The sequence below is a fragment of the Siniperca chuatsi genome, linkage group LG4 (genome assembly GCF_020085105.1).
Source record: "Siniperca chuatsi isolate FFG_IHB_CAS linkage group LG4, ASM2008510v1, whole genome shotgun sequence".
Lineage (NCBI taxonomy): Eukaryota > Metazoa > Chordata > Actinopteri > Centrarchiformes > Sinipercidae > Siniperca > Siniperca chuatsi.
In genome coordinates, this window is record NC_058045.1 from 32,180,208 (window position 1) to 32,203,110 (window position 22,903).

A 22,903-nucleotide genomic window follows, 5' to 3' on the forward strand; every position below is an offset into this window, starting at 1 on the left:
TGACATGTGCCTCTTGGGGGCGAGGCATAGGCCACTCCTTCTCCGACATGTGCTCCTCACTCATTAACTCAAGTTAAAATAGTCTACAGCTCACATTTCTAAAGAGGAATGATCTAATGTGTATCCCGAAGTCAAGCCCAGCTACAATAAATGTAATTCTTCACTGATCCACGTGTCCCGGCTCAGAAACTCTCTGCAGAGATGGACTCTGAACTGTGGAACTGAACCCAACCCCACAGCAGCTCCACCTGGAGATGCAGCTGCATCATCTGAACGCAGCTAAGCGCAACGCTCTGGCTCTGGTTAGACGCGCAGTATTACCGAGACGGAGGGACGCTGCCCCACCAACACACGCTCGGTGACTGGAGAACATGAGATCTCGCCTGACGCTGGAGAAAATTCGCTACGCTCTTCGTGGGTCATAAGAAATTTTACAAGGTTTGGGGCCCTTCTGAAATACCTTCAGGGCTCCCATGTGGTGTTTCACTGACCTCTTACACTTGGCTCCAAAACATTTTATCCACCCATTATTATTATTTTATTCCTTTGTTCTCTTTTCTTCCTCATTTATTTCTTGTAAATTTCCATATTTGCTCTTAAAATATAAATCACATCTGTAAGCACCTTTTCACTCATGCAGTTAGTCACTGTGGGCAAAGACTTGTGAAATGACCAGCTGGGGCAGGGGGGAGTTCCTGCCTCTTGGTTGGTTCGGTTCTCAGAAAGAACGTCCCTCTTTGTAATCAAGAAGGAGAGGGCAATGAAAAACGGGAGGGTCGCAGTACTCTCCGAAGCACCAGGGGGCGCTCAAACAGAACATTCTGTGAAGACGCAAGAAGTCGACGAGTGTTTTGGATTTGATTTACTTTTATTCTTTGTTTTTACTGTAAAGCACTTTGTAACTATGTTTTAAAAAGGTGCTATATACGTAACGTTATTATTATGATAGTTTATGGAGCCACCTGATTATACTTTTGGTGCATATTAATATATACTCTTCCTGGAAAACATTATTCAGAATAAACAGATTTGTCACTTTTATTCGACTGGAAATCTGCATTAAGAAAACCACCGGTCTAAATGCTGACAACTGGTCTGAAAGTTGACTCCTGGTTAAAGTCGCCAGTTTCTTGTTGCACATTTCAGCTGTGGGATTAGTTCATACACAAATATCAGCCGGTATATCGCTTTCAGATTATTGTTTTACACTTGAATATTGATATCCAGCATCACCAGATGCTACTGATTAACGTGTAACTGTGACAAATACAGATACAGGAAGTGAGACGACTACATCAACGTCAGCTAATGTTTCTGCTGATTACTGAAAACAAACAGACATCGAGATGAACTCAGTTACACTGTCAGGTTTCATTACATACAAACAGGAAATGAAGAGCGAAAGTACCTGGAAGTAGTCGGTGATGAAGGAGCCCATCTCCGTTTTAAGGAGCCACCTGCAAAGACACAGAGGAGTTCAGGAAGGAAGACTCAGCCGCCATGTTTCCTCTCCACATCTTCACTCAGATCAGGTGAGAGACGTAACTTTATAGTAAAACATTGTTTCTTTAGGTTGTTTCTCTGATTGTATTATTCTTTCAGGCTTCACCGAGTTCTGTAAAATGTCAGAGGTGCATTTATAAACTTAAATGAGTGATGAATTTGATCTTTTTATTTACAACTGTGCAGCAGTTTGTAAAGTCTGTTTCAGTATTAATGAACCACTGATCATCCTTCTGATGTTTAATGGTGATGAGTGAGATATCACAGCTGATGAAGAATAAGTGGTACAGGTGTTAGATGACCACAGCAAGCTGTGCATTGCTGAGGTCCTGCTGGAGGACCTCAGTGATGCAACACACTTCTTCTTCTTTGGTGTCCTTCTCAGTGACCGGTCTAATGAGAGGTGGAGCAGATAGCACCGACATGCAAACGGGCGTTTGAGGTTGTTTCTACGTCCATCTGTCTCACGGTGGAGGTGAAATGAGATGTCGAAAACAGAACCAGGCGAACGCACAGCTTTATAAAGCTGACGAGAAGAATGCGTCTGTACATTTCTGTCTTTGAGCGTTCACACAGTAAGTCACCTGTATTTCTATGATCGAACAGCAGATACCCACAACTGCAGCTGGCAGCATATGTGGTTGAATGACTTGAACCCTGAAGCAGCCAATTCTTAAGATTTGATTTAAATTATTTAAACGTTCAGACCCGGACTGGCCATCGGGACAATTCCTGGTGTCCTGGCAAGCTGACTGGCCTGCTAAATGAAGTGTGTAAATCAAAGAGAAAACAACACAGGGCAGCTACAGATCCTGCTGTTAATACCTTTGTACGCAGGACTTTCACTTCGGTCTTGCTATTTATCATAAAAGATATGAGTCCGTCTTCCACCACTGCATAGGGATGAAAACAAGTCTGATCTTATCTTACTACTATTATAAATTTAGGGCTACAGCGCTCGGATATAGTTAGTTATTACATCATATTTGCTACTACTCCCAAAAACCTGCTTCAACAGGTGATTATCATGATTTAAACGTTTTCTAAACAGCCGCTGTTTTTCTCGCCTCTTTGTACATCGGAGGAGTCACATAAGTCAAGAAACACACAAAACATGACATCTAAGTTTAAGACATCATTCGTCCAGGAGTGTTCCATCATAGAAAAGGTTTCAGTCGTAGTCGTCTGGACACCGTTTTCAGAATCAAGACGTTTCGTCTCCCATCTACACAGAAAAGGTTGTGCTAGAAAAGGTTTCAGCAGATACTCAGGAAGACTCCTCCCTGAGGGCGGGGCTTGAGCAACACAGAGTAGCTTACATTTCTGAGTTCTCAGACCATTTTCACAATCAAGAATGACTTCCGGACGGGAGCCGAAACGTCTTGATTCTGAAAACAGTGTCCAGATGACTACGACTGAAACCTTTTCTTCTAAGTTTAAGTTGTCCAGAATGATGGAAACTGATGGAAACTGGAGTAGATTCATGCGACCTTGAATGAGCCTGTGTCTGTTCATGTCTTTCTGTTTGTGCTGACTTTGAATCTGTGTTGTATCTCAACGGCACATTGAAGAGGAGAAGACGCTTTCGTCACCTGATGCTCTCGTTCAGCGTGTACAGCTCGTTAGTCTGCAGCGCTCCACCCTGGAACACCTTGATCACAGCTGATTGGACACTGAGGACACACAAACAAACACAGGTAAGGTCAGAGGTCAACAAGTCGTGCATCATATCAGCTACATGTCCTGGGAGGGAGACTTCTGATCTGATCTGTTTCCTCGGTTTATCTGGTCGTGGCCATAATTTATTAGTTCAGTTGAACATAATTAACATCTGTGAGTGGACAAAGCAGTTCGCATTGTGGCGTCTGAAGAAGCCTCCTCCGTGATCTGGTTGTGGGTTGACGTTTAGAGGTTAAGATTTCAGTCTTTATCCCATCATGAACTGTGGTTCACACCTGACCTGCTGCGACACGCAGCCTCTGAAGATAAACCTTGAGTTCATTTGGTTGTCATGAAGTTCGGGCTTCCACAGGTGTGTCAAATTATTCAGATCCTTTACTACAGTAAAAGTACTAACACACACTGTGGAAACACTCTGCTACAGTAAAAGTCCTGCATTGAAAATGTAACTTCAGTAAAAGTGTGTGAGTGTGATCAGGAAAAAGTGCTTAAAGCATTAAAGCAGTGCAGCGTCCCTGTGGCTGCTGTGCTGTTATATATTCTATCATCAGGTTATTATTCCTCGTGCATTAATGTAAAGCAGGATGTTGCTGCTGCAGCTGGTGGAGCTGGAGCTCATGTTGAACCGGTTTGTATCGGACTGCAGCTGATGATGCTTTTCATTCTGGATCCATCTGCCGATTCTTTTCTCCGTCGATCGATCGATCGATCGATCGGTTTGTAAAACTGGTGAAAATAGTGAGAAACGCCGTCACGACGACCCAGAGCACGAAGTGAAGTGTGTCGGGTCAGTGTGTGATGGTCCTTGTATGTGACTCAGCAGGTTGACAGGACGTGGCCCGGCTGCCACCTCCACTTCCTACTAAACATCCTGTTCGGCGCTGTGCAGAGCAGGAAACAGGCCGAAGACTCAGACGAGCTGTGAGTTTCTACTGCCACATCCAAAATAACCGCAACGCACTGAGAAACTGATCTGCATGAGCATACATAAGGGTCGGGAAATATCTGAACCCTTAGGGGACACTACATGTGGGCTCTGGCGCAGGCCTAAAGCCCCTCATGTGATCTTAGCGCGAGGTTGACAGGCGGATCGGTGCGGCGTCGGCAGTAACGTTGAACCGGACCGTTGTGGTGAAGAGGGAGCTGAGCCGGAAGGCAAAGCTTTCAATTTACCGGTCGATCTACGTTCTGACGCTCACCTGTGGTCATGAGATCTGGTCGTGATCGAAGAGGAGACCACAGATCCAAGCTGCCGACATGAGTTTCCTCTGCCGGGTGTCTGGACCCTGAGAGAGAGGGCGAGGAGCTCGGAGTACAGCCACTGTTCCTTCATGTTGAAAGGAGCCGGTTGAGGTGGTTCGGCCATCTGATCAGGATCCTCCTGGACGCCTTCCTTTGGAGGTTTTCCGGGCACGTCCAACTGGTAGGAGACCCCGGGGTGGACCCAGGACAGGCTGGAGGGATTATATATCTCATCTGGCTTGGGAACGCCTCGGGATCTGCCAGGAGGAGCTGGGAAACGTTGCTGTGGACAGGGACGTCTGGACCACCTTCCTTAGCCACGACCCGGCCCCGAATAAGCAGCAGGAAATGGATGGATGGATTCCCTCTCCACGTGCTTCAGATATTCTTCCTTCTTGGGTTAACAGACTGTGACTGAGCTACCTCTAAATCATGATAAATAAAGTCTCACCCTTAAATCTCACATACTTTCCCAACTTCGACCCTACACAAAACAGTCTGATCAGGTCAGAAACTCCTGACCTTCAACAGAACCTGTTCTTCTCTCCGAGGTCTGGAAAACATGAGCCAGCACTTTGTCTTCTTTTATAAGCTGATATAAGCTGATGTTTGGACCCATAATATAACACACACACACACACACACACACACACACACACACAGTGCAGGTTGTGTCCTAAACACATAAGGATAATACTTTGTGTTGTGGGATTGTGGAATCGGACTACATGAAGCCAACTGATAACATCTGATGTTCATTCTGCCAGTTGATGTGGACGACAGAAGTTAGACATTAACCTCTGACTCAATCATCAAACACTTCTAACACTACAAACGCTGGTCCAGGTTCAGATCTTTACTTAGGTTCAACTCCAGAAACATCTTAAAACCTACAAAAACTGATTTTCCTGTCCACTGAGGGGCAGAGGAAACCTGACCTGTTCCACACGCTGGTGTTGGAGATCTGTAGCGAAGGTGAGCTGGCGTGGAACCGGGCGAGGTCCGATAGAACCGGAGAACTCATAAACCGAGGCCTGGGACGCCGGAAAGATCCCATCATGCACCCTGGCTGCTGAGGAGAACAGAAACAAATGGTTAGTTAATAAATACAGTATTCCTTCTCTAATCAGAAAACAGTATCCATTAGGTGAAGACGAAAACTGCAAGCCAGTAAACACGGATGGAATCGATGCTTAAAAAAATCGTCTTTGCAAATGTTTCATGATGAAGGAAATGCATTCAACACGTTTGTTGGAGCTCAAGGATGCACACAGTGTGTTTTAGTGAGAAACACTGAATGTGAACAAACAAGGTTTCTGTTTACGATCAAATACTTTCGACCCAATTTGCATCAAAACCTGCACCCCTCCCTCTCAGTCCTAACTGTCAAATCTAAACAGACAGACACATAACATCCATAAATGTGCTTAGAAATCAGAAAGAGGTCTGATAACTCTCTTATAACTTCAGGTTTAGCCTCATAATCATCATGTTTAGACGCTTTCTTCAGGATCTAAAGTAATCCAGTTTGTCATATGACATGTGTTTGTGTATTTAAGCCTGATGAAGCGCTGAGCGAAACTCGTTGCTCTTCTCAGTGTCAGTAAAAGATCCTCGATTATATTTTTACTAATCTCTACAAACACATATCTGCATATGAAAGCAGAATCTGTAGACAAGGGACACGATTTTGGTATCGGAAGCGTTCTGGTTTCCGTTTGTATTGTATTTTTCTGATTATATGCTCATCTTGCAGCTGCCTGACCTGCAGTACACACCGAGCACGAAGCTGTTTTCTCGTTTTCACTGTACAGTTTGCTTACGGGCCAGTGAGAATGACGTAGGCATCGCAGCAGAGTAACAGGTTTATAATAACGTGCGGAGAGCGTGAATCACTTTGATCATTGTATCTAACAAGTCTGCAGCCATGCAAGCAGCTTTGTGAGGCTGCATATAGGCACAGCAGCTTTTAACTAAACGCTAACATTAGCAATTACAGCTGGAGCAGGTATTTGGTCAGAAACCAAAGTGTCGGACACGTTAACATGTCGACCTGATGGTGGCGCTAGATGGAAAGTCAGAGGATCAGCAGAGTTATTACAGTTCATCCTGAGGGGAGCATGAACGATGAAGCACGTTTCATCGCAGTCCAGCAGCTGCTGAGATGTATACAGCTAAAAACTGGACATGAAAAGATCTTCAAAAGTGATGCTGAGCTGTTTAGAGTCAGGCAGGCAGGCAGGCAGACAGACAGGCAGACAGCAGACAGGCAGGCAGGCAGGCAGGCTGAGACAGGCAGGCAGACAGACAGACAGACAGACAGACAGGCAGACAGGCAGGCAGGCAGGCAGGCAGGCAGGCAGGGACAGGCAGACAGAGACAGGCAGGCAGGCAGGCAGGCAGGCAGGCAGGGACAGGCAGACAGAGACAGGCAGGCAGGCAGGCAGGCAGGCAGACAGGCAGACAGACAGACAGGCAGGCAGGCAGACAGGCAGGCAGACAGACAGACAGACAGACAGGCAGGCAGGCAGGCAGGCAGGCAGGCAGGCAGGCAGACAGACAGGCAGGCAGACAGAGAGGCAGAGGCTGCAGTTCTGTGCAGGTCTTACTTCCTGTTGTCAGCAGGTTCAGCAGCGTCTGATTCATTTAGAAACACAGAAACATCGGCTTCCTCCAAACCACAGCTTCCTGTGGAGCAGCACTGACCCGAGATCCGCCTGGCTGTTGACAGCGCAGAGGTCTCACTCTTTCCAGAACCCACAGCAACAGACAGCCGAGCCTGCTCTCAGCTCTGACTCTCAAGGCCGACAGCTTTCACACTCTGGTATCGCCACATGCATTAAGGTGTATTTTTGTTCATGTAAATTGCGCACCGAGTTTCTTTGAACTGGAGTCAGTTTATTGTCTGTTTTTTTTAAACTCAAAAACCACAACACAACCACAGATTTAATTTGGTCAGTATGGGAAACTTTCAGTCACCGTTTCTCACACGTTCTGTTTCGGTGATCGACTGTACGCGCGTGTGTGTACATGAGAAAATGAGTAAAAGCTCCTGCCTGATATCAGACAGAATTATCAACTCGCTACACTCCATTTCCAAAGAATCGGTCAACTCGCTGGAGTGGGTGGATTCGAAGGTAATCTTTAAACATGAGTTAGTTTCACAGCTTTGTTCAGTAAAAGGCTGAAGTTAGTCACGACTACAGAGTGATGGAGAGGTTTGCTGTGGTTTCGAAGGCAGGAAAGCAAATGACTCAACACTAAGTGCACGCTGAAGTTAAAGGAAATACGATCTTTTACACAAAGATAGGTTTTGGTCTCAGTCCGGTCTCTCTGCATCACGCTGTTGCCATTTTGCACCAACGCTAAATCCATCAGACGAGGAACCGCGTACGTACGTCCGCAGGAGGAGGAAGTACAGGTTTTATTTTAAAAGGGATTTTATCTGGACGAGAAAAAACAAACTGTCACCATCACTGTCTCCACCCAATCTAACACGTTCACATCTTCACCGGAGGTTCGGCCACAAACTCACAGTACAGAAACAAACAGCTTTGCATCTACAGAAAAGGAGACGCCTCCCTGTTTCTGCACTGAGCAGAGAGACGAGCTCAACGTGTCCCAGAGACATCTGAGCTTTGTCAAACAATAAGTTAGTGAGTGGACTCGTAGTTAAACTGCTGTGAACATTCACGCTCACGACAAACGTTGCGTCATTTCCCCCAGGCCTCCCTTCTTTCTTCTTGTGGCTGTACGTTTCAGGATAATCATGAATTTTTTTTGCTTTTCCACTCGTGTGTTCACATCTTGGCGTCAATTTGCGACACGTAGAGCAAATTTATGTCCATTCCTGTTGGACATCTGTGTAAGATTGTAAATAGTGGAAATGTTGTCCTGCTGCTGACGCCAGATGAAAGGTCATAGGGTCACCAAATCATTAGGATTCATCCTCTGAGGACCATGAACATTCATTTAAAGTGTCACGGTAATCTGGCTGGTAGATGTTGAAATTAGGGCTTGAACGCAGGAAATTGAGATGCTGGTATTTCTTGGAATTCTTGCAAAAATCGGCTACTTTATTCAAGAAAAATACCAGCGGGAACGCAGGATTTTTAGCCTCTGTGTGCGCCGGTGTGCTCCACATTACAGAACTAAAATAAAACTTTTCAGTGGCAGCCATTTCTTCCAATTACTTTTCTTTTTTGCTAAAATGGTAGCCTGTTTAGCTGTGTGGTACAAACTGCTCTGGCGTGACCAAAGCGGAGTTCAGAATCTGTAACAAGTGGCTTAAAACAGACCCGCACCCCCAAATCAAAGTGCAGTGCAGCGTTCAGCAGGTGGAGCATCGAGTGAATAACATCACTGAACTAAAAACAACTAAACGTCAAAAAACAATGCACCTCAAACCACTGAGACAACACGCAAAAATGGCTGCATGCAACATTTTTCCTCCCTTGTTGCTGCAGAGTTTATAATTTCTCATGTTCAAGAGCTCCAAGTCCTGATCTGTCGGTGAAAACTTAAGCTTCGCTGCGCTCTCATCTCACATCACGACGAGCCGACCTCAGAGCCGTCTCCGTTCAGGACGCCCAGGTGGCTGATGGGATCTCACAGCCCAGTGTGTGTCCCACAGGCTCCCACTGTGCCGTCTCCTCTGATCACAGCCAATGGGAGGCCCCGCGCTGACCGTCAACACAAACACGCCATTGTTTATTTGGCTGCGTCCTGCCAAAACCAGAGGAGCTCAATAAATACTGATTTCTCTCTCACTTGGCAACCCGCGGAGAGGAGGACCGACGAAGAGACACTAACTCTGACTCCCTGCCTGTAGTGGAAGCAGGATTAGAAATGAGAAGCAGATTAATAATAAAAAAATGTGTAGAAACTCTGCTGCTCGTGTGTGCTCTTCTGTTTCTACATTTTTAAAATTAAGTATTGAAGTGCCTTAAAACGGCGAAAACAGGAGAAAAATCAACCAGGGAGTAAATAAAATAAATTGCAGCAGTGATGTTCGGTTAATCAATCTTCTGTTGCAAAACATCAAAGTACAGAAACAATCAAAACCAAAAACCTGAACAGTCTGAAAGTGGAAAAAGGTATGTGTGGGGTTGGGGGGGGGGTTAGCAGTTCGTCACCCAGATGAGTGTGGGAGGGTGAGACCGAATCTGAAATGCTTCAAAAAGTGTGTGTGTGTGTGTGTGTGTGTGTGTGTGTGTGTGTGTGTGTGTGTGTGGGTTCAGACCATGCCAGGGACTACAGGTTTTGTGTGGGAACAGGACCATGTGTGCACAGTTTACCACATGTAGCGTTCACAGGATTTGGTGGTATTAACACACACACACACACACACACACACACACACACACACACACCCGTCACCCATTGAAGAGTTTCAAAGCCGCTCGGCGTGACTTTGCTGAACGGCTCTCAGCATCTGCTGCTGTGATCCAAAGAGCGTCTACGTTCGACGTCTCACTCAGGAAAAGAAAAAACAACAACTATCAACTCACCTTCTGCTCTGAAAAAGTGGGCGTTAGGCGTCACCACGTGTGTAACCGTCACCATGACGACCCATCTGGTAGACACCAAAACCAGTCATCAAAAAAAGGTCAACCCCCCCACCTCAGCCCGCCCTCCGACACATCCTCCTCCACTGTTACATCCCGTCAGTCTGTGGTGGCGAGTTCAGTCCTGCAGATATTTTGTGATGAGTTCAACCTCCTTCGTTCACTGAAGCATCTTGTAAAAGTGATCACGTTTACATGTTGGTCTAAATTATATATATATATAAAAAACGCATGTCTAAATAAGCACAGAGTCAAATTTCCACCGCAGCACATGAGTTTAAAGGAAAAGTTGCATTTAGGTGAATCCTCTTCTGCTCTTCCTCTCTGACAGTCAGATCTCATGTCTGTACAGTAAATATGAAGCTGCAGCCAGTTAGCTTAGCTTAGCACAAAGACTGGAAACAGGGGGAAACAGCTAGCCCGGCTCTGTCCAAAGGTTACACAATCCACCTCCCAGCTCCTCTACAGCTCACTGGTTAACGCAGTATGTCTGTTTGTTTCAGGTGCAGGTGTGTCGAAGTCTGTTTCCCTGTAAATATGCGTTACCTTAACCTGACCCCAGCCAGTTATCTCTGCTACGCCTAACCACAAGCCTTACCTAGCAGCTGGCTCAGGCAGCGCCTAGGTAAGGCTTGTGGTGACTCCATGACAACCCCCCCTCCTCGAAACCGCAAATCATCATTTTTACACTTTTGTTCAGCTTTAATACTAAACAAACCGACACAGCGTTAACCAGTGAGCCGCAGAGGTGCTGCTAAGTGGATTTTGGTTCAGAAGGTTCAGCAGATAAACAAAGACGATGGCGACGTCACTTCAGAAACTAATTAAAAGCCAAAGCGGCTCTCCTGAAACAGTTACAAACTGTCGCTCTCTACTGGAAGCAGCTCATGTGCACAGGGTTTGCTTCCAAAGATGAAAAATGAAAAATGAAACACAAATATCTCCTGAAAGGATCCCAGCTAGAAAAACACTGACGGAAACAACTGTGTGTGTGTGTGTGTGTGTGTGTGTGTGTGTGTGTGTGTGTGTGTGTGTGTGTGTGTGTGTGTTGGTGTGTGTGTGTGGGCTAATCCTAAAACAGAAGCCCCCTGTCATGAGAAAGTACTCAGAGATGAATGCAATTATAGACAGAGAGAGAGAGAGAGAGAGAGAGAGAGAGAGAGAGAGAGAGAGAGAGAGAGAGAGAGAGAGAGAGAGAGAGAGAGAGAGAGAGAGAGAGAGAGAGAGAGAGAGAGAGAGAGAGAGAGAGAGAGAGAGAGAGAGAGAGAGAGAGAGAGAGAGAGAGAGAGAGAGAGAGAGAGAGAGAGAGAGAGAGAGAGAGAGAGAGAGAGAGAGAGAGAGAGAGAGAGAGAGAGAGAGAGAGAGAGAGAGAGAGAGAGAGAGAGAGAGAGAGAGAGAGAGAGAGAGAGAGAGAGAGAGAGAGAGAGAGAGAGAGAGAGAGAGAGAGAGAGAGAGAGAGAGAGAGAGAGAGAGAGAGAGAGAGAGAGAGAGAGAGAGAGAGAGAGAGAGAGAGAGAGAGAGAGAGAGAGAGAGAGAGAGAGAGAGAGAGAGAGAGAGAGAGAGAGAGAGAGAGAGAGAGAGAGAGAGAGAGAGAGAGAGAGAGAGAGAGAGAGAGAGAGAGAGAGAGAGAGAGAGAGAGAGAGAGAGAGAGAGAGAGAGAGAGAGAGAGAGAGAGAGAGAGAGAGAGAGAGAGAGAGAGAGAGAGAGAGAGAGAGAGAGAGAGAGAGAGAGAGAGAGAGAGAGAGAGAGAGAGAGAGAGAGAGAGAGAGAGAGAGAGAGAGAGAGAGAGAGAGAGAGACAGAGAGAGAGAGAGAGAGAGAGAGAGAGAGAGAGAGAGAGAGAGAGAGAGAGAGAGAGAGAGAGAGAGAGAGAGAGAGAGAGAGAGAGAGAGAGAGAGAGAGAGAGAGAGAGAGAGAGAGAGAGAGAGAGAGAGAGAGAGAGAGAGAGAGAGAGAGAGAGAGAGAGAGAGAGAGAGAGAGAGAGAGAGAGAGAGAGAGAGAGAGAGAGAGAGAGAGAGAGAGAGAGAGAGAGAGAGAGAGAGAGAGAGAGAGAGAGAGAGAGAGAGAGAGAGAGAGAGAGAGAGAGACAGAGAGAGAGAGAGAGAGAGAGAGAGAGAGAGAGAGAGAGAGAGAGAGAGAGAGAGAGAGAGAGAGAGAGAGAGAGAGAGAGAGAGAGAGAGAGAGAGAGAGAGAGAGAGAGAGAGAGAGAGAGAGAGAGAGAGAGAGAGAGAGAGAGAGAGAGAGAGAGAGAGAGAGAGAGAGAGAGAGAGAGAGAGAGAGAGAGAGAGAGAGAGAGAGAGAGAGAGAGAGAGAGAGAGAGAGAGAGAGAGAGAGAGAGAGAGAGAGAGAGAGAGAGAGAGAGAGAGAGAGAGAGAGAGAGAGAGAGAGAGAGAGAGAGAGAGAGAGAGAGAGAGAGAGAGAGAGAGAGAGAGAGAGAGAGAGAGAGAGAGAGAGAGAGAGAGAGAGAGAGAGAGAGAGAGAGAGAGAGAGAGAGAGAGAGAGAGAGAGAGAGAGAGAGAGAGAGAGAGAGAGAGAGAGAGAGAGAGAGAGAGAGAGAGAGAGAGAGAGAGAGAGAGAGAGAGAGAGAGAGAGAGAGAGAGAGAGAGAGAGAGAGAGAGAGAGAGAGAGAGAGAGAGAGAGAGAGAGAGAGAGAGAGAGAGAGAGAGAGAGAGAGAGAGAGAGAGAGAGAGAGAGAGAGAGAGAGAGAGAGAGAGAGAGAGAGACAGAGAGAGGGAGAGAGAGAGAGAGAGAGAGAGAGAGAGAGAGAGAGAGAGAGAGAGAGAGAGACAGAGAGAGAGAGAGAGAGAGAGAGAGAGAGAGAGAGAGAGAGAGAGAGAGAGACAGAGAGAGAGAGAGAGAGAGAGAGAGAGAGAGAGAGAGAGAGACAGAGAGAGAGAGAGAGAGAGAGAGAGAGAGAGAGAGAGAGAGAGAGAGAGAGAGAGAGAGAGAGAGAGAGAGAGAGAGAGACAGAGAGAGAGAGAGAGAGAGAGAGAGAGAGAGAGAGAGACAGAGAGAGAGAGAGAGAGAGAGAGAGAGAGAGAGAGAGAGAGAGACAGAGAGAGAGAGAGAGAGAGAGAGAGAGAGAGAGAGAGAGAGAGAGAGAGAGAGAGAGAGAGAGAGAGACAGAGAGAGAGAGAGAGAGAGAGAGAGACAGAGAGAGAGAGAGAGAGAGAGAGAGAGAGAGAGAGAGAGAGACAGAGAGAGAGAGACAGAGAGAGAGAGAGAGACAGAGAGAGAGAGAGAGAGAGAGAGAGAGAGACAGAGAGAGAGAGAGAGAGAGAGAGAGAGAGAGAGAGAGAGAGAGACAGAGAGAGAGAGAGAGAGAGAGAGAGAGAGAGACAGAGACAGAGAGACAGAGACAGAGAGAGAGAGACAGAGAGAGACAGAGAGAGAGAGAGAGACAGAGAGAGAGAGAGAGAGAGACAGAGAGACAGAGAGAGAGAGAGAGAGAGAGAGAGAGAGAGAGACAGACAGAGACAGAGACAGAGAGACAGACAGTATGTAAACTCTGAACTGGGATCATTTCTGAGAGTCAGAAAACAACAAACCTCAAACGATAAATGCAGTTTCCTCGGTGCTGCTCGCATCAGTTGTTTCGCAGATAAAAACTTGTATTTAGGCAGCTGAGTTTTTACTTTCCAAACACCAGACTCGTGTTTTTCAGTCAGTTATGATTCCAGCAGCCTGTAAGCTGCTCGTTAGTTATTCAAATAATAAAATAATGAGGAACTCATCTGAGGCTCGGCGGTGATAACAACCGAACATGGCAGAGAGCGAAGAATTCAATTTCAAAGGGGTTTGAACGCAGTGGTGGAAAGCACTTTTACTCAAGTACTGTACTTTCTTTTCATTTATACTATATAATAATAATAATAATAATAATAATAATGATAATAATAATAATCCAGAGGGAAATACTGTACTTTTTACTTCACTACAGTTGTTTAAAATATGATGCTTTGTTTTAGATGAAACTACCCAACAGCTTATACAGATAGAGCTGGAACGATTTCTCAATTAATCGATAGACAGAAAACGTATTATTTTCAGAATCGTTTGTCATTTCTCCTGTAAATCCCTTCCTGGCTGCAGCTGCTCAGATGTGCAGATCTGCTGCTTTTCCTCTGAACGACTGTAATAACTGTGATGTTTGTTAATAACGTCGAGCTTCGGACTGTCGGTCGGACACGACGACACGCTGAAGGCGTCGCTTTGGGCTCTGGGTCGTCGTGACGGCGTTTCTCACCGTTTTCACCAGTTTTCCAAACCGATCGATCGATCGATGGAGGAGAAAAGAATCGGCAGATGGATCCAGAATGAAAAGCATCATCAGCTGCAGTCCGATACAAACCGGTTCAACATGAGCTCCAGCTCCACCAGCTGCAGCAGCAACATCCTGCTTTACATTAATGCACGAGGAATAATAACCTGATGATAGAATATATAACAGCACAGCAGCCACAGGGACGCTGCACTGCTTTAATGCTTTAAGGGCTTTTTCCTGATCACACTCTCACACTTTCACTGCAGCAGAGTGTTTCACAGAGTGTGTGTTAGTACTTTAACTGCAGTAACGGATCTGAATACTATGATATTTATACATTTTATGTTTCTGATTAAAGCATCTATACAGGTACGCTGTGTCTGTCCCTTTCAAATGAACCACAATTAAATACATCTGGTTCAGTCAAAACTCCATGTAAGCTAAAGGGAAACTCCCCTCTTTATCTCTCAAGATCATCAGTCGTCAATGTCATTATATTTTTAGGCAACTTCCCTTATCTGCTCCTACTTCTGCTAGTAATTTTCTACGTTTCCCAGAATGCCGTTCAACAATATCCACATAATTAGAGGAAATGGTTACGTGTACATCGAAAATTACAGTGATATTAAGATCTAAGCATTCAGAGTTTTTCCAGTCTACAAAATGTGAGTCACTCCAAACTCCAGCTGGTCCTGTCGCTGCATTGCATTCTGGTATTTTTCTCCTCATGTGGTCATAGAAACTGGTCTCTGTAATTCTTCTCGAACTCTCGAGAGACGCCTTCACTCGCTGATTCTGACCAAACCTGGTTTAGGATCACCGAAGACATTTTCTAAAAGAAAACTCGACTGCGGATGTGACGTCGACGGGGAAAACACCAAACCGCTGAATGGTGCCGCTGATGAAAGGTACATCAGACGTGTTTATCGCTAAATAGTTTACAGAGAATCTGACTGCAGATAAAAAAGGCAGAGAACAACAGCGGTGGCTCTACTGGAACTAAACCTACTCGTCGGTCTCCGGACGCCAAACGAAAGGACAAAGCTAATAAAAGAGAAACTATCAGCTGCCTCGGTGCAGCAGCGCTCACTGAGCGGTTCGGTGAGGACGGAAACGATGGGAATAAAATGCTGCGACCTTTACAGTCACCTGACCTCAGCTCAGTTTCACACCTGTGGAAGGTTTTGGCCCAGCCTGTCAGACAGCGCTCTGCAGCAGCGTCTCCATCAGACCAGATGATATAACATAAACCTCCATCTTCAGATCTGTGTGTGGACGTCTGTCTCTGCTGCTGTCTGTCCTTTAGCTTGTGTGTCTCTCTACCTGCTGCACTCAGGTGTGTCTGAGCTCAGTGAGACGAGCTGATTAAATAAAAGGTTGTATATATAACTGAGGGAGCATCGTGTGGAGGAGGCGCTCGTCCTCCAGCAGAGCTCCTCAGACTCCAGCAGCCCTGAAGCTGGTCTGGAGGCTCGTGGAGGCCGGACTCCACACCGCCACACTTCATGCTGCTTCTCCTGTCAGCTGTCGCCCGTCTGTACGTACATGGTCTGAACGACCAGCAGGTCTATCCACAGACTTTAAACTACCTGCGGGTCTATCTACAAAACCCTGAACCACATGTAAGTCTGCTGGTCTGTCTACAAGAACTAAAACACCTGCAGGTCTATCCACAGACTCTAAACTACCTGTAAGTCTATTTACAGGGACTCCAATTGGTTTTGTGATATTTAAGCTTTTTATATTCTTCATTTGTTATTTTCAAGTCAGTTTCAGAATCTTAAAGTGTTTATTTCCACAAACCAATTCTGTACAATTAAAAGCTTCGGCTTATTTCTAAGACCAATTCTTCTCTGTGGCTAAATGACGACATCCGCTCTGTGAAAAGCGACAAGCACCGCAAAACCACACGATTGCATTATAATCGAATGAAAGACTTGATGAATCAAAAGATTTCAGTAATCTCATCACCACAAACAAACACAATCCCAGGTTTCTTTTTAAATCTCTTCACCGCCTCTTAAATAACTCCAGCTTGTCCTTGGTGGTAGACTGTCAACATTTTTTTATCCTTCTTTGTAGACAAAACCAACAGAATAAGAGCTTCTGTCGCAGTTAGACCAAGGTGAAGTTGCAGTTTTAGTTCTGTAGATTTGTCTGCAGCCTTTGACACTATTGCTCACGCTACTCTGATCGATCGGCTGGGTCGGGATATCTGGTGTAGCACTGAACTGGTTTTCTTATTTATCCAACCGAAATTGTTTTCTATCCGCTGATGACAAGGTGTCCGCCTGTGCTCCTTTGACTTGTGGGGGGCCTCAGGGGTCAATCATAGGACCCATTTTATTTGCATTATATATGCTGCCCTCAGGGCACGTGATCCGTCAGTTCGGCTGTGTGTTTCAGTGCTACGCTGATGACACACAACTCTACCTATCCGATTAGTAACTGGATGTCTCGTCATTTTCTTCAACTAAAAATCACAGTAAAACGTTCTGGTCTTCGCCCCAGATCAGGTCTCTTCTAGCATCCTCCAACACCTCGGTTCATTGGTTACAAATACAAAACCTCCAAAAACCAAGGCGTCATTTTTGACTACCAGCTGAAATTTGATAAACACGTCATTCATCTGAGGAATACTGCAAAAATACGCCCTCTGTTATCTTTCCAGCAGCTGGAAATTATTCTCCACGCTTAGACCACTGTAATGCTCTGTATTCCTGCCTAAACCAGGATCCAGTTAGTCCAAAACTCTGCAGCTGGATTACTCACCAAGACCTCATTTCACTCTCACGTCGCCCCCGTCCTGATGTCACCACACTGGCTTCAATTAAGGATTCAGTTCAAGATCCTCCTCCTCATTCATAAGGCTCTGAATAATCTTGCTCCAGAATATATTAGTGAGCTGCTAAAGCCATAGACCCCTGCTGGGCCCCTCGGGTCCTCTGAACGAGGCCTGCTAGTTGTTCCTCATTCAAGACTGAACACATGGAGGTCCTGGGTCCCGGCTGAGGAGCAGCCTCCCCCCGGGGCTCAGGTCAGCAGGGGAGGCTGCTGACCTGAGCCTGGGTGGGTGTTTTAGGTCACAGCTGAAGACCCGTCTCTGTGCTGGAGTCTTTCTGTTGTCTGTGTTCTTTCCTTCTAACTCTTCATCCTGCTGTAAAGCACCAGGTTTTGAAAGGTGCTAAAGAAACAAGATGTTACCTGCTCGGTTTTAAAACGCCTGCAGGTCTGACAGTGAGTGTCTGTGCAGGTAAATAACGCCAGGTGAAGTACAAACCGCCACCACAACACCTGCTGCACCTGTTTACCAGTGAGCCCGGCAGGATACGAGCCTCGTGTGGACTCACCTGTGCAGACTCGCTTCGCTCCTGCGGCGCTGCTGATGAATAAAACGCGTCCACCGACCTCACAGGACGCAACTACACCGACCGCAGCTGCTCATCCTCGGCTCTCACTGCGAACACAGCGCTTCAGTCTCCGCAGGTAACAAACACCTAGAGTCGCGTGAGACGGACCGCGTCCTCCAGAGAAACTCTCAGACCGGCAAACTGAACTCACATTTCGCCGCTCCTCACTGCAACTGAGAGGACTGGCTCCGTGCAACAGGCTGGAGGCTGCGGCTGACAAGCCACACCAGCTGACTGCGGACACTTCCGGCTGGCGCCTTCAAAGTAAGAGTCGAGCTTCGTTATACATGCAACATTACCAGTAACGTTTTCTTTCTCTCTCACTTTATTGAATACAAAAGTTCAAACAGGCAGCTGTGAAACATGACATTAGTTCATTACAATACAACAGAGAACATAGCTGCAGAAATTACTGATAAACTCAAATAACGTAAAAATCAAAAATACAGGAATAAAGGAATTTTGTTTGCACCGATAGTTTCCACATGAAACTGCTCCCAACAGATCTGCGGATGATCTTCAGTAGCCGGGTCAGGATTTCTGGAAACAGACGCTGCTGTTGAGTTTATCAAACGTGTTTTTTTGGGCACTTTGAGCTCCACGAGCCGAGCGCCATGTAGTCCCGTTATATTCAAACAATGCAGATATCTCCAAAACTCTGCAGCTCGCACCGAAACCATCCAGATGGATGAACAGCTCTGCAGGTGAGAGGAGACATGTGTGGTTTTGATTTTCGGGTGAACTGCCCCTTTAAAATAAGAAGTAAAATAATGTTGCAGAGCTGCCCTGCGAAACGCAAGACAATCCCATATATCCACGACATCCAGCTGTGCCCTGTCCACTGGGTCCGTCCGTCTGTCCAGACTGAAGCGTCTCAGCAGCAGCTGGACTGCGATGAGACGTGCTTCATCGTTCATGCTCCCCTCAGGATGAACTGTAATAACTCTGCTGATCCTCTGACTTTCCATCTAGCGCCACCATCAGGTCGACATGTTAACGTGTCCACTTCAGGTTTCATTCGGTCTCTTTTTATCCTTCAGGCTTTTAGAGTTCAGAGTCGTGTTTCTGCGGTCTGGCACTGGGAACTAACTAACTTCTTCTTCTACTCTTTGTTTAGGAACCGTCCACTTCCTGCTGCTGCTGCTTTTGCCTGGTGACAGTTGTGTTTGGAGCCTCCTTTAAACAGAGAACAATAATTACAGAGCAGCTCAGCGGCTTATTTTGGCTGCTGTGGGAACAAACGGACTGTTTCTGCTCTTTGTGTTCAGGTCATCAGATGTTCATGTTCAGCAGAGCACTCATGACTGTCTTTATTATTCATTGGTTCTCTGTGCAATTTGTCTGTTGTATTCTTTTCTGCACGTTTGTGCATCTGATTGTATTTTTCATCTCTCTGTAAAACACTTATTGTTTTAAAGTGGGCTCTATAATAAGGCTGTAACTGACGATTATTTTCATGATCAATTAATCTGCTGATTGTTTTCTCGATTGTCTAGTCTATGAAATATCAAAAAGTAGTTAAAAAAAAAGCACCCATCCCAGTTTCCTCAAGGTCCTCAGTAATGTCTTCAAATGACATGAAAGATGTTTCATTTAAACAACAAATTCTCACACTTGAGAAGCCGGAGCAGAAACATTTTTGCTCAAAAGTTTTTAAAATTTTCTTTTTAACGACTAATTGGTTCATCGTTGCAGCTCCATAATAACTCTTTTTGACATATAAACATCTCTAAGTCACATGGGGAGGGGCACAATATCTTTATTTGATTAATTTCATCACATTTCTGAATTAAAATAACTCCACCACTGTGTGTGGTTAACAAACGCCAACTGAATGTTTGTCAACCTTTATTGTGAAGGTGACTGCCACGCTTCCGGTACAGCTTTGATTTCAGCTTGACGCGGCGTCCCGCCTCTTCTGATTGGTTCAGAATACTTCATCTTGTGAGCATCTGATGTGGTCACAACCCAGACAACAAAACAACACAAGGGAGTTTCAGGAGGAGCTGCTCTTTGCTGCTTCACAGCAGACACTTAGTTATTATAGTTATTATAGTTAGTTAGTTAGTTAGTTATAGTTAGTTAGTTAGTTAGTTATGCTTCCGGAGGGAAATGTAGTCACATTTGCTGTTGGAAGCTTTTATGTGAAGTCAGTTTTATTAATGCAGCCTAAATCAATTTGCCTTCGCAGCTTGTTGTGATGGCTTAAAATATTTTATGTATAATAAACAGTGATCTGATCAAACTGCATCCGGCCTCAAGAGAAACACGGACAGAAAACGCTTCATGAGTCCAGACAGCTGAAGTTGGTCTGTTGTCTGTTCTGTGATTCAGTTTATCATCCTGCTTTAATTCAGAAGCCTGATCTGTTTCTTTTTTTAAAGTTCAGTTCAGCCAAACTAAAGTCTTTCAGCTCTAACATGTAACCGTGTCTGAGGTGTGTTTCTTCCACCGACGCGGTTATGAATATGAACAGGATTTATCTCACTAAGAATCTGCAATGAGTGTTTAAAGTTAGCCATGAAGGCTAAACGATCACAGTGACTTGATGTGATCGTTTCACCGCAGCATCATCTGAGTAAATAATACGAAAGTGATGAAAAGCACACAGACGGCAGGAAGAGGTTACGAACATCTCTGACAGATACTGCAGCACGTCTGCAGCTTCAGAGAAACACTCCTTTCAAACTTGTGGTGTCTTGTGAGGACTGGATTACATCATCATAACAAATAAATGTTGTTTCTAGGCAACCAGAGGTAGAGGACATGTTTCAGGTATGACTTTGGCTGCATGTTTACCTGTAGCTTTAATAACTTTTATGTTTTAGTGGATATTATGTGGACATGGTGCCGCAGTTTCATCTGGCCCTGCTTTAGGAGAAATCTTTGGTTTTGTTTTTTGCATTTTGAGAGAAAAAGCTTTCCGGGATCCTGAACTCCTCGTATCTGCTCTTGAAGCTGAAATCAACTATTTATTTGTATTAGTGGGATGAAGCAGCTGCGTGTAAGAAACGTCGTTGTTTATTCTTCTGTATTATTCGAGATAGAGAGACAGAGAATCCAACAAAAACAAGTTTGCACGATGTTTTAAAGAGTCATTTGGGTTTTTCTTCGTTTATTTTCGTGAGACAAATGAGCTTCAAATGAAGAAACTTTCCTAGAAGACTTCGTATGAAATTCAGCATCATTTCCAACGTTTATTGGCCTTTTACACGTATTAGATGGTTTTCTGTTGTCTGTCAGCCTGGTTTCAAAGAAAATAATCATTTATTTTGTACGTGTTCAAAAGGGGTTTTTAATTACGCAGACACGCGAAATTATGTAAGTTTATGTTTTAGAATAACTTTTGTTCAGTTGAAGGAAAGAAAAGTTTACGAGAGTGTGAGTCTACAGAAGGAAACCAGTCGCTCTTAAGACACAAAAAGCTGCTTTATTTAAAAACAACGCCGCAGCAGATTCCAGCACAGTGTTTTCTCATCAACAGAAAAGAAGCTGATGTGAACAGAATATTAATTATTGACTCGAGTCGGGCCAACTGGACTGAACGTGGGTTTCTGTCAGACGGCTGCAGGAGCTGCTTTCAGTCCAGAGACAAAGAAAAACTCTTTCATCCCTCTGTTCGTCCCTCAAACTGCCTCTGAAGTAAAGTCTGGGAACATGAGCAGTTTTTCAGATCGCTCAGTGAAGCTGTGTTTGAACAGATGACTGTTTGAAGAAGGTTTGTTAGTTTATTTCTCTCTGCTGGATAAAACCTGGATCGCTTGTTCATTCACATGTTCCGGACTTGAAGAGGTTTCAGGTTTTATTCATCAACTCCAGATAACTTTCTGACGGGGTGTTGTGGGTCAGATGGCGCCCTGCAGCAGTTGGACTGCAGCTTCCTTGTTGTGCCTCCTGGCCTCCTGCAGAGGAGAGCTCCCCCACCTGGTGGAAAGACAAAACTACATCACACACTGTCCTGCCAATGCTGAAAGTAACAGAGGGATTATACAAGGAGGCGTCAGCTCAATAACAAAAACCCAACAAATGATACAAGCTGGGGAAAAGAGATAAGGGTGGAGGCACCCGAGGAGGTGTGGCTACACGCCTGCAGCGCCTCCATCAGTTCACTGACTGGACAAAGTTTTTCTGATTCTGTTATTTCTTAACCTTTTTGGGAAAAAGTGGGACGTTCCACACGAAGGATGCTGGGCTTTAGTGTTAAAGTTTCATCTCTCGCTCTGGATTTTGGAAATATTCCTGAAGGGTTGAGTGAAAGTGAAAGTGGTATATCAATGATCGGCATTGTCAACTATCTGACCTACACCCTTCCCCTTTGAAATTAGGCTGTTTCTTCTTCTTAACATTCTTGTGTATTTCTCTATTTGTCTTTAATATCAGGAAACAGCGTTCACGTCTCTGTGTAATAAAGTGTACATGTCTGTGTTAACTGTCGACCCGTCATGTGTTCGACATTTCAGTTTCTCTGTTAAATTTATAACGAATAAAAATAAGAAAAATGTTCCTCCGAAGCCGGAAGGATTAAGAGACAAAAAAAGATCAAACAGAAGAAAAATAAATTGTTACACGCATACATACATATACACACACACAGACACACATTTATTAACACATATACGCACATACATATGAACACGTACACACAACACATACAAACATATACACACACACAAACACACACATATACACACATATACACACATACACACACATACATACGCACAAACACATATACACATATGTAAACACATATATACACACACAAACACACACACACGTACATATATACATAAATAAACACATACACACACATATACACACACATACATACATACATACATACATACATACATAAACACGTATACGCACATACATACATATGCATATACAAATATACTTACATACACACTGTACATATATACACATACATTAATAAAAGCACATATATACACACATACATACACGTAGATATGTAAATATATAAACACATACATACATATATACATACATACATACATACATACATACATATATAAATACATATATACATACATACACATGCATACATATACATATGTATAAATACATTTATACATACATACATACATAAATACATACATATACATACATATATGAACATACATATACATACATACCAACAAATACATATATACACATACATACATAAATACACATACATACATATATACATACATACATACATACATACATATATAC

The 22,903-nt window shown here is 44.7% G+C and overlaps 2 protein-coding genes and 1 long non-coding RNA gene across 6 annotated transcripts in view; 1 reads left to right on the plus strand and 2 right to left on the minus strand.

The window, feature by feature from the left end:
- The window catches only part of LOC122874411 (proline-rich protein 5-like), a 32,552-nt gene extending 14,808 nt beyond the window's left edge, over positions 1-17,744 (minus strand). The window contains exons 1-4 of one of the 4 annotated variants that reach the window (XM_044192248.1): positions 17,606-17,744; positions 5,364-5,494; positions 3,096-3,176; positions 1,409-1,457 (exon numbers count right to left, since the gene is read on the minus strand). In XM_044192248.1, the coding sequence (XP_044048183.1) occupies positions 1,409-1,457; positions 3,096-3,176; positions 5,364-5,485 (252 nt within the window). In that variant the 5' untranslated portion in view covers positions 5,486-5,494; positions 17,606-17,744. Of the gene's footprint in view, positions 1-1,408; positions 1,458-3,095; positions 3,177-5,363; positions 5,498-8,825; positions 9,234-17,027; positions 17,049-17,605 lie in introns of those variants that run through there. The other 3 variants (XM_044192253.1, XM_044192250.1, XM_044192249.1) reach the window with 3 other exon arrangements.
- On the plus strand, positions 1,419-20,936 carry LOC122874418. The gene is made up of 5 exons (XR_006377605.1): positions 1,419-1,532; positions 1,889-2,078; positions 3,075-3,200; positions 17,509-17,929; positions 18,783-20,936. It is a non-coding gene; the product is annotated as an uncharacterized LOC122874418 (long non-coding RNA).
- A 139-nt stretch (positions 20,937-21,075) lies between these two features.
- Positions 21,076-22,903, minus strand: part of glsl (glutaminase like) — a 32,707-nt gene continuing 30,879 nt past the window's right edge. The window contains exon 22 of the mRNA XM_044192231.1: positions 21,076-21,589. Within this exon, the coding sequence (XP_044048166.1) occupies positions 21,511-21,589 (79 nt within the window). The 3' untranslated portion in view covers positions 21,076-21,510. The remainder of the gene's footprint in view (positions 21,590-22,903) is intronic.